The 12,526-nt window shown below is 33.2% G+C and overlaps 1 protein-coding gene across 1 annotated transcript; it reads right to left on the reverse strand.

Annotated features, from left to right (window-relative positions):
• Positions 1–1,111: 1,111 nt before the first annotated feature.
• On the reverse strand, positions 1,112–12,222 carry LOC127702655 (uncharacterized). Its single transcript, XM_052206945.1, has 5 exons — positions 12,183–12,222; positions 5,347–5,766; positions 3,673–3,863; positions 2,340–2,571; positions 1,112–1,554 (listed from the first exon to the last, which is right to left on the reverse strand). The coding sequence occupies exons 1-5, from the start codon at positions 12,220–12,222 to the stop codon at positions 1,112–1,114; spliced, it is 1,326 nt and encodes a 441-aa protein (XP_052062905.1).
• Positions 12,223–12,526: the final 304 nt, after the last annotated feature.

A 12,526-nucleotide genomic window follows, 5' to 3' on the forward strand; every position in this document is an offset into this window, starting at 1 on the left:
TTTGGTTCACCCAAAGATTCACAAATCAGAATGTTGTTAAAACCCACTTGAATTTTAATATTAAGGAGTCTTTTTTATAGTACTTAAAAAAAGACTCCACAATTTTATGTATTTTCATACTATCAACATAAGGATTAACGTGTACCTGAGATGTAATATGTAGAGCTTCTTGTGGTTAGTAATAATGTCTTATCTATTCACTTTTTAAATAACTTCTAAAATTTTGCCAAATTTTATCAAAATTGCTGTTTTGAATCAGCTTTATGCTTTTTTAATTTGGTCACATGCTTGGAAATACCCCCCAAATGTTGTTGAAACCTTAAAGAACTTATATGAATCTATAACACAGCGAATTAGCCTATTTTTAACCTTTACTGTTTAGTCCATTTTGGTAATATCCTTTTGGCGTGGCTCGGTATTTATAAATCCCGCCATTGTGTTATTGTGCTATGGTAATTTTTTGCAGTTTTGTCAGGCTATATGCCATTTTGTTTTTCTTTGTTGACGTAGTTGTTTGTTTTTATAGTGATTAAGATTATAACACAATGTTGACTGCTGTACCCCAATTTTTTGACATTTTTACCTATTATTTTTTTGTCTGTTTGCTTTGCTCACACATTGTTGTCAATATAATGGAATTCTATGCGAATGTCATACAGGTGAGAGGTTTAACCGACCATTTTCTACACAAGGAAATGCCTGTACCAAGTCAGGAATATGACAGTTGTTTTCCATTCGTTTGATTTGATAAGAGACTTTTCGTTTTGAATTTTCCTTGGGGTTCGGTATTTTTGTGATTTTACTTTTTAGAATAAAGATTGAAGGATATTTAGAAAATGGCCCGTGTGTGAAACAAATTAAGGAGAATTTTTTAAGATCGTCCCTCCCTCACAGAGATATGGGATTGGCGATTTACATAATAGGCAGAAGAGGAACTTGTATAAACTCCGTGTCAGATTTTGATGTCAGCTCATATCAGATATGCAACAATGCAAGATCAAGGAATGTAAACACGTGCTGTATTTTGTAATGAAATTTTGGTTTATTTCTTCAGCTTGGCTTGTCACATGCATCATTATAAAACAAATAATAAATCATCCATATGATTTATTTATCTTCCAACAATTGGACTTCCTTTAATCATAGGTGCTAGAAGATATCCAGAAAATGTACAATAAATTTGATCAACATCCCCATACATTTTCGTTGAATGGTCTTTCATATCTACATAGACAGTATCCCCTGTTGCCAAATAAAGCGCAGCGGAATTACTGCCGCCAGCCCAACCATGAGTTGCGTGTCCGTAAAGGGAATTAACGTAGACATAATTATGGTATAGTTCCAGCCAAACCTCTTCATCTTGTTGTCCCATGCCATGGTAGTTGAACACATAGACACCAGAAATTTTAGCGGTGAAGACACCACTTGTTTGATTGAAATTGCTACCATGGTCTGTGTATACTTTGTCCCACGTGACTTTTGTAGTTGTTACGCCATTGTTTTGATTTTTTGTAAGACCTGCAGCAAATGCCTGTATTTGCCCAGCATTCGCACCTGAATAAGATGCATATAAAAGTAAACTTGATATCAGATATACACAGTTTAAATATTTGAGCGTTTAATAATGTCTTTATTGCGTAATAATTAAAACTTTGAGTTGAAAAAGCCTATATCCACTAGTCCCTGTACTACTACGGAAATTTAGACGACGGGAAAATGAATTTGTACTTTTCGTTAATATCGCGTTCAACAATAACGTGTTTGTGTAAATTTAATCCTAATACACATGCACTTGTCTTTTTACTTAACAACGAGATATGACCTCGATTTCGTCTACTTTATATTGAGCAAGGACATTTAAAAAAAACACGGAAAAGGATCGATCACTGCAATTTATTTTATTTTCTTGGGTCTGCACGAGTGCAGAAGACTTTAGTATTGGTTGTTATATTTCTAAATAAAACTGACCATTTTATCATTTGGTTTAAAACACAAAATTTAAAACTGGTAAAAGTAATTTCTTTCGGTTGCTACCTTTATTTAAGTGAAAAGAAGGGATGTGACGTATTTATTATCACAAATCAATGTACGCACCCTGACATAACCAAAATTAAAGGAACAATGTGTTAATGCTGTTCTTCATCTCTATAGTAAGTATGGCTTTCAACAAGAAGAACTCACATCTCACTACTAAATAAAGACTGTCCCTACAACAAGTTTGAGCATAATTCTTTGATGGATGTTATCACGCTTCACGTGTGCTTTGAAGAACACATTTAATCATTTAGTTTATAACACAAATAAGTGCTTTAAAAATACAGACGGAAATAAAATTTTACCAGCTGCTGGAGCGTTCTTCGCTGTCAACATAACACCAGAAAAGATACAATAAATTTCATCTGGCTGTCCATACAGGACAATGTTTTCTCCTTTTCTGCCTCTCACCCTTAATCGATCCCCTGATTTCATGTCCAAGATGACACTGTTTCCCGCATCTGCCCATGTATGGGGAGCTTGACCATATGCGGAGTTGATATATTGATCATTAAGATATAGTTCCAACCACATTTCCTAAGAAAAGTAATTTAATACAAAAAAAAAAACGTTTGATAAAAATAAAACTTAACAAAATAATAAAAGCATAATCTGTGATTAAAGCATCCTTCCATTTTTGAAATTTTTACCTATTATGTCTGTTTGTTTTGCTCACACATTGTTGTCAATATAATGGAATTATATGCGACTGTCATACAAGTGAGAGGTTTAGCTAGCTATAAAACCAGTTTTAATCCACCATTTTCTACACAAGGAAATTCCTGTACCAAGTCAGGAATATGATAGTTGTTTTCCATTCGTTTGATGTGTTTGAGCTTTTGATTTTGCCATTTGATAAAGGAATTTCCGTTTTGAATTTTCGGAGTTCGGTATTTTTGTTATTTTACTTTTTTTCCATACAAATAAATATACAAAAACATTTTTTTTTTTTAAATAGAGCGACACATTGTAATAATATAGCACAATAATACAACACGCGTACTATGCGAAGCAATTAGTTGTTGTGGAATGAAAAGACATTTAAAAAAAAATATTACATAATACTTTACTAACATGCTAAAGGGTAAATCGCTTCAGTTATTTTGAACTGCTGTAAATGATGAGCAGTTTGACCAGAACTTTCAAGAAGGGTAATTGTTTAATTTGATCAACACTTCGATAGTCGAATGTTTGCAAGTGTTGAATAATCTGTTGTGCATAAACATAGACAATATATAAAAAAAGTGGTAAACGGTTTTTGTATATCTGCCCTATTAATTCCGTAAGAGTGTACCTTAAGGTAACTAATGTAGTTTCGTCTTTAGCTTGCATGTATAATGTCAGCCATTGATTGACCCATGGTTTCGTATCCATTTTTATATATTTTTCTTTCGAACAATAAGGTTTTCACTACCTTTTTTGTTTTGCATTTCGCTACTGGTGCGAAAAAAAAATTATGTTGTCATTAGATATTTACAACCAACTTTCCTTACCAAATGCCTGAAATGACTGTAGATATCAAATACTTAAGATGTTGATTCATCCATTCTGAGTAAAGGAAAAACAACAGATTCCCTCTCTTTTCCTTGACGCGCAGATTTAATTGTCATCTTAAACGTAAAAATAACTCAAACATACCATTCCTAATTCTGACAAAGAGTTAAAGTGAATCATATAGGTGCCATCTTGTGGGACCACAAAATCTCCGGTGGTTATATCAAAACCATTACCAGCATTTGTTATAATTTTATCATACAGTACATTGGTTCCGCTTGGCAATGAGATGTTTTTCGTGAGTCCGGCGGAAAATGCTATAGGGTTTGCAACACCTAAAATGTATATGTCCACACATAATTATAAATACTATAAATACCGTCAATTATTTAAGTAAATGTTTGCCTCACTTTTCCAGTTATATTTATTACACCCAGTATAACTGATACTAGGACCGTCTCGGAACAATAATTTTGCACCCTTTCCTCCTTTGAGTCTCATTTTTCAGTTGAGACTATTAACTGCTTCTGAGCTATTGTTCTTTGATTTGATATGGTTTTGAGGAATGTTTTAATTATCTGTTCTGAAACTCTGTATTCAAAATAATAAAGTTTATAATTGACAATCATCCGTTGTTCAAGTTCAATATTTTATTGTTAAAGGGGCACTAGCTACGAGATATATAACAAAATGTAAAATACGATTTTTTTTTGTTCAATCATTAATGAAAGTGAAATAGTGAAATAATATATCGCTTTTAGCAGCCAGTATGGTTCAATTTTGTCAAAATAAGCTAAGAAACATTGAGGATGAATTATTCACTTGCAAGTGAATAATTCGACCTCATTGAATCCGTATTCATGTGAACTTCAATTTAACCCCTTGGCTAGAGATGGATACCGCATGCATTGTGCGTGTTCAATTATTTAAAGGAAAAGAATGTCAACATTGAAAATGAAACAAAGGTAAATATTTGATTGACTGATTCGATCCACAAAAAATCTTTCTTATACAGGTAAAAACGATGATTAACATATATTTTTAATCTATAATATGAAATTAAACAGACCTAGAAAAATCCAAATGCACGATTCTGCTATCTATTTATATCTTTATTTATGTTTATATCGCTTATATGGCAATCGGAGGTCTTCGGGGTCAACTCGACAGTTAATTAGATGGCGTCTAGACTAAAATACACACGAAACGAAGCTACATATTATCGAGCCCATGCCCGGAATATTTTTTATTTTAGACTTTTTATAATTTGGATAAATGTTTTACATTGTTATAAATCAAATATGAGAATTTGAGTCAAATCGGTGAACTTGAATTTGACAGCTAGTGCCCCTTTAAGTAAAGTCGCTAAAACAGTCAGAATAATCAAGTTAGATTTTGTACAAATGATTACAATGGTTACAATGATTTGGTTACAATTATATTTATGAATTTTTGTGAATAGAGGGCTTATATAGATATAAGAAGATGTGGTATGAGTGCCAATGAGACAACTCTCCATCCAAGTCAAAATTTATAAAAGTAAACCTATCACTCTGCTTCTCCTCTGTAATAAAATAACCCATTTAAAATATAGATGTACATTGGTTTTATTACAGAAGATAAACGAATGAAAATTCGAGTGAAAAAGAAAAAGATGAATAAAGAACGACTGAAAGAACTAAGACATAGAATAGATAAAACAATAAGGAGGATCGATACACGATGAAAAAAGAAAACACGAGAAAGAAAAAAAAAATATTCCTTCTCTAAACACTATAATATAAATGTATATCATTTATCAAATGTCGTTTTACTTGCCAGATTTTTCAGAAAACATAAGCTCTCCTGTGAAAGTCGTATAGATTTCACCAGCTGCCCCATATAAGGAGTTGTCGTAATCCTCAACAGCTTTGACGAAAATTGTGTCACCAGCCTGTAATTCCAGTACTATGGTGTTCCCAGCATCAGCCCAATCACTAGCTGTGTAGGCATAAATAGAAGCAACGTAGTCTTCATTCTTACGAAACTCCAACCAAATCTCAGAATCGCTTCTACTTAATGAGTAGAAATGGAAGGAATAAATGCCTGGTATTTGGACTTGGAATTTCCCATCGCTTGTAAACACGGCATTGATATTTGTAATGTCCTTGTTATAGGTTACTAAGTCGCCTTGTGTTAAATGGGCATGGGCCACCAAACCTTTAGTAAATGCCACGACATCTTGTTCACCACTCTGAACTGAAAAAAAATATAGTTGGAGTTAAATAAAGATATGAGTTGTTGTATTACCGCGTGTTAAGTATAAAAGAAGTTCGAAATTGACTGTTCATGTACCTGGTGACTGCAACTTTCGGGTAAGATTTCCCTTGCAATTTCAAAAAACGAAATCAAAGTTAACTTGATTCCAGAAGGAAAAACATCTTTGTTTAATTCAGATTCTGCTGTTAAAAAGGACTGCTTAATTTGATTTGTACCTTTCAGAAAAAAAAATTAAAAAAAAAAGACAGCAGTTTTCCATTGATTATCATCTCTGTGCTGCTCTTCTAAATGCTTTGTTCTTGTATCCACACGACGTAGTGTTTTTAAGAATTTTTTTTGATAAAATTGAAAATTCGAATTATCAGATCTGTTAATTTCGCGTTCAAATATACTGAGTATGATGTTTGCTTTTTATATAAATCTACGTTTTGCTATTTGAATTCAAATAATATATCCTTTAGAGATTGGTTTAAAAGAGACTAAATAGATACAGGTTCTTCAATTTTTAATTGACAGCTGGCGTTCCAAAACTAGAATCTATAGTAAACGAAACAGATTTTTTGTTTGATTGACTCAAACTTTAAGATATTGTATGCCAAACGATGAGTATTCTGAGGTAGATATCTGAAAAAAAAATAATAATACACTACTTCTTAAGACTTTGTCAAGCTTCATAGGTGTTCTGAAAACATTTTTATATTGAAACCAAAGTTTTGAAGAGAAATGTCTCAATACCTAAAGCTGGAATATTATCTTCTGCAGATTATAAATACTATGGATGAAATTAACTGAAACAGTTTTATAATGACGTTATGTACAATGTAGTGAAGTGCACTTTCTTGGAAATCCCCATTGTATTACCTGTCAGTTTTAGTGTACATTACAATACTTTATTTGAATGTGTGTCCATTTTTACAAGATTTTTTTCGAATTAAATAAAAACTAGAGGCTCCAAAGAACCCGCGTCGCTCACCATGGTCTATGTGCATATTCAACAAAGGACACTCCAACATTGTAGACGAGAATAATATTCATGACAAAAATTCTCTGTTTTGTTGGTCTCAAGTTGTATTGCTGATAATTAAGTTTGTTTAGTTTCTCTCTATCTTCTTTAGCTTTTGCTCAAAACACAAAAAAGGGTAAAAAAAATCCTCATTTAATGGCAATCACTCCTATAAAGAATGAAGTCTACTATCAAAATTAGCAAAATTTGACTTTTTAGTAGATCTTGCCTTGCTGGTCATTTTTGTTATTGAACGTGTCTATTTATTTATTATAATTTTTATTATATAAGGCAAAACGCCAAAATAATGGTAAAAATCGTCATTAAAGGGCAATACCTCCAATAAGAATAGTCGGACGATTTCTTCCATATTGTCTTAATTGTAGATCTTGTCTTGCTGATCATTTTTTGCTTGTTTAAGTTTCTATCTATCTATTAATATTTAAAAATCGTCTTCAAAGGGCATTAACTCTTATAAGGAGTCAACTGACGATTTCGACCATGCAACTTATTTGTAGAACGTGTCTTGCTGATCGTTTTTGCAATTTAAAGTTTCTCTCTATCTATTATAGTTTTCAAAACAAAAGGCAAAAATGAAAAAAAATGGTAAAATTTTCTTTTAAGTGCAATAACTCTAATAAGGAGTCGTCGGACGATTTCCTCCATATTGTCTTAATTGTAGATCTTGTCTTGCAGATCATTTTTGCCTATTTAAGTTTCAATCTAGATATTATAATTTTAAGATATAAGTCAAAAACGCAAAAAATTGGTAAAAATCGTCATCAAAGGGCAATAACTCTTATAAAGAGTCGACTGACGATTTCAACCATCAGATTTATTTGTGGAACAAATCTTGCTGATCATTTCTGCATTTTAATGTTTCTCTGTATCTATTATAGTTTTGAATGATAATAGGCAAAAATGGAAAAAAAAATGGTAAAATTTGTCATTTTTAAAGTGCAATAACTCGTATAAGAAGTCGCCTGACAGTTCTGACGTGTACGTATAATTGGTAGAGCTCAACATTCTGAACATTTCTGCTCTTGTCAGATTTTCTCTATTAATAACGGTTTTTAAAAGAATAGACAAATATTGCGTTTTACTCCTATGTTCTATTTTTAGCCATGTCGGCCATCTTGGTTGGATGGCGGGGTCATCGGACACATTTTTTAAACTAGATACCCCAATGATGATTATAGCCAAGTTTTGATAAATTTAGCCCAGTAGTTTCAGAGGAGAAGATGTTTGTAAAAGTTAACAGACGACGACGACGGACGACGACGGACGACGGAAGCCAAGTGATGAGAAAAGCTCACTTGGCCCTTTGGGACAGGTGAGCTAAAAAAGGATAACAGGAACCAGTTTTATATACCCCTTTTGTCTATCTAGACCATATGTCGTAAAACTCTATGTCGGGGAGGTGTGTCTTTGATCGAGGAATTTGCATAGGTCACATATGCCGACAGGAAAATAATTTGACCGGTCACATTCTCTTCAAACCGCCTGGACCAAATCTGGAATACACAATCATTCTCCAGTTGTTTATAGGTCAATGAGATGAGATAATCCCAATTTATTGTCAGATAAATTCATTGTGGTTCATGAACACACGAAATCCAGGGACACATTCGAGTATTAACCAGAAGATTGATTGATTGATGGATTGATTGGTGTTTCACGCCACTTTCAGCACTATTATGCTATTTCGTAGCGGTCAGTTTGTATTGGTGGAGGACGCCGGAGAGAACCACCGACCTTCAATTGGAAAACTGACAATCCTAGCTTCTTAAGATTGGAGTCGAACGCACCTGCCACATGCCGGATTCGAACTCACAACCTCGGTGTTGACAGGCTAGTGATACAATAGTTCGACTACTTAGACCACTCGGCCACCGAGTTCCCTGAACCAGAAGAATAAATGCTTCTAGTCTATTTATAGAGCCCAATAACCGATGCTTAATCTGCCTAATCGCCCAAACCTTTGTTTTGATAGTACACAGCGATAAGACAAGAGTTCTGAAATGGTGACCTGATTAGCTTGTCCTTGAAAAATGTGTTAGGCTCCGACGGAACATGCTGATAAGAATGACACATTATCCTGACTAAGTAGAATGTTACTATTCCTTGTTCATAATGTCGCTCTACATTTCCTTTGATCACGTGATTAATATAGCAATCGATGATTTAAGGATGTATGAAAGAAGTTTCCGAGGACGAAATGTGTGCTTTATTTTCATTTTCTTCGTAAGTCACATGCTTTGTGAGATTAAACATTCACTATTTTTGTAAATTTTCTATGATATCATATTTTATTGCACTTCACACGCATGCTTTCATAAAAAAAAATCATTTTAATGTGTATTTCAGAAAGTGAATGAATTTTAGATAATTTGTACAATGAGTAAATACTCACATCTTATATAACCCAGCAAAATTGATGAATTGACCCAAATAGACAACTTAATTTACTACCAATTCAGATGTTATAGCATTGTGCGGTTATCGTTGTTCCAAGGATGATAAGGATAAGTAAGACTTTGAATTATGAACTATACAATACCCAACCATTATGACGTAGCAGACATATGTTCATAAGTAAAGATATTACTGCGATATCAAAAAAAATATGACAAAGACAAAAAAGGTGAAACCTAGAATTTGCCACGTTTCGAGCTATAGACCTATCTGTATGTACCAGAAACGTTTTAAGTCAAAGTTTGAAAGCCGAATATGTAAAAACACTTCGTCTTATTAGCTTAACTCAGTGGCGTAGCTTGCCCTCTGTTATTACCGAGGCAGGGGGTCTTGGGGGGCGCTCCCAGAAGCTACAGAGGTTTTGCAATTTCAACAAGCAGAATTAATAAAAAATGATAGTGGTTGTTTAAATCTATTTCATCATAATAATGTTAATATGCCTTACACTTAGTTATACTACAGATTTATTAGTTGGTAACTGGTACATACGTCATTTTCAATGTTCAGATAAATACAAATATATTTTCAAAATCGAATCCTTTCAGTGAACTTCAAAGGTTTTATATTCATTGCGAATAAAAGGAGATGGATATGAGTTATACGTTAATGACACAGCAAGCCAACAATACAACAAAATTAAAAGTCATCTAGAGGTCGACATACGGTCTCAAACAATATATATATGTCCTTACAATATGTCAAGCTTCGTGGAAGTTACTTTTTTCTTTTCTCTTTGTTTGTAAGAGACTGAATACGAACCACGTGAAGTTACCACATAAGACAACCACTGACAAGTTTCCTGAAAGCCAATTCAAATACTTAATCTGACGATATTTTTCCATGCGATCGTACACTCTTATATTGGTGGCTGTACCTCACTGTGACATAAGCTTGAACGTCATACCAGAAGGGAGACAAGACCTTGTTCGATGACAAGAAGAAACCTGTACAGAATTTGCAATGCAAAAAAACGAACGAACAATTAAGGTTTATTTGAAATAATTTTTGTGATGATAATTTATTCGTTTATTCGTGGGCCACGAATCTAGGAAATAACCACATGCTACATGTAAAGTGCACCACGGCACTTTCATTGGTTGTGTTTCGCCCTGATATTTCTTGGAAGGTCTTCAAATTCTTATATGGTTTTGAAATTTTTCCCATGGTGAAAATGACAACCGGCGAAGTACTAACGGAACTATTTACGCTATTCTGAAGAATATATGAAAACAGTATTTGGTTGACATTTTGAATATATAAACTGACATCGTATACACTAACAGACATATACCATATATATATGTCTCTGAAATTAATGACTCCTTTTAATATTCAAAATTCCCTGCTAGTGAAAAAATATAAATTTAAAATAGAGAGAAGAAAAATTTTAGAACAACATACACATTATTTTTTGTGCATGTTGAATGATGTATATTTTTATTTTGATTGGTATCAAAGTCAATGAAACTCTGAGTAATTGTACTAAACGTAGGGGGAAATATCAACACACAACGATGTTTCAATTTTAGACGTTACCCGTTATATGTATGAGGGTTTGAATAGGGGTCTTCAAATATTTATTTTTAATTCCTTTCGCCCATAATCTCCTTTCTTTTATATTTTAGCACCCTCTTAAATATCTCTATTCCTTTTAAGTGTAAATTAATTTCAGAGCATATTTCTGTATTCTGTAAACCGCACCCAGACCCACATGTACTAGAAATTATTCCCACACAAAAATAATAATTTACCTGACTGGTCAAGATATTCGATCGGAGAAGGCTCGTGAGCTGGATCATCATCTATTTTACTGATTTTGCTTGGGTTAGGATTAAATATATCAGATTGCTTCAATTTTGTCGATTTCTTTGACTCCGACATATTTATATTACTGAAAACTACCGCAAAGGGGATTTCCAATTACGGAAATGTTCCATAAGTCTTGAATTCGCAAAGGGGATGAATCAATAACAGCAATATGACGACACAAGCGTTAAGTTAGCGAGTCTGCTGCATAAGGTGGAAATTGTATAAAAGATTATTATTTTTTTCTTTACCGAGGAAACTGCCTCGGTTTTCTCAACGTAAGCTACGCCAATGCTGAGTGAACTCACAATTGCAAACTTAGATTGTGTAATCACTCCGCAGAATTTTTCAAAAACTGTTAATCATAAACGAAAATAAACAGGGCACCTAAAACACATTGCAGATAAACGCTTTTGAAAAGCCAACCATTATGTTGTTACATTGACCATTGACAAAATCAGTGAACACTGAAAAGTCTCTGCTTCAGCCAACTGATGCGTCATATTCAACAACGTGGTTACAAACAGACATGTGCATGGCAAACAAGATGATTACATAAAGAGAAATAAATAGAATGCTAATTCAAGTTGTATAGCCAAGTGTGGATTCGCTGACGTAAGCATGATGTCTTACAATAAAATTTTCATTGCAGTGCGCTAGAAGCGTTTGCATTTGTGTTAAGTACATTAAAAAAAGATACTAGTACATACGATCAATAAATAAGACAAATTGTATATTAAATATGTTTCTAAATCGTGTTTACTATGAAAATACTTGATATAATGGGTAGCATCTTTTTTTTTTCGTATACATTTGTTCATTTTTATTACATATATATTTGTTTTGTTACATTTTATAACTATTTCATTAAGAATATTGCACTTTCATTTTCAAATTTGCCAAAATATCACCCCCACAAAAGTATCTAACTATATGATTTATTGATATAATATGGATGTTTGTTAACTTTGAATTTTGTATGTTTGTAAATATTGTCATGTTTGTCTTGGTAACACTCCAGTATTTGGATTTACACCAATAAATAATTTGATTTGATTTGATTTATATATTCGAAAACTAGTGCATGGTTTAGATGAGAAAACATACTTACCTACTGCTATAATAGCAGCAAAACAAAAAGCAAACATCATTATCAATATCTACCACGAAAATGGCTCTGCTGGTTCCTTATCATCCCGACCTTTCACAGGGATAGTAATACGGTCACGGACTAAAACCTACAAATAACTGTAGATCAGTCAAAACCTGATGGATCGTGTCTTACCAGCTGCATGTTAAATGGAACGAGGGGTATAAGGGTGTCAGTGGTATCACAACCACCTTATAAGTTGGGCGTTAGAAGGACTGTCTCTACAATTTCCGACATTCAAACAAAACAAAAACCGAAAGGGTCATTGTTAATACGGAAAATTCCATGCATTTCGTATCTATTTA

Source organism: Mytilus californianus, unplaced genomic scaffold (assembly GCF_021869535.1).
Source record: "Mytilus californianus isolate M0D057914Y unplaced genomic scaffold, xbMytCali1.0.p SCAF_5, whole genome shotgun sequence".
Lineage (NCBI taxonomy): Eukaryota > Metazoa > Mollusca > Bivalvia > Mytilida > Mytilidae > Mytilus > Mytilus californianus.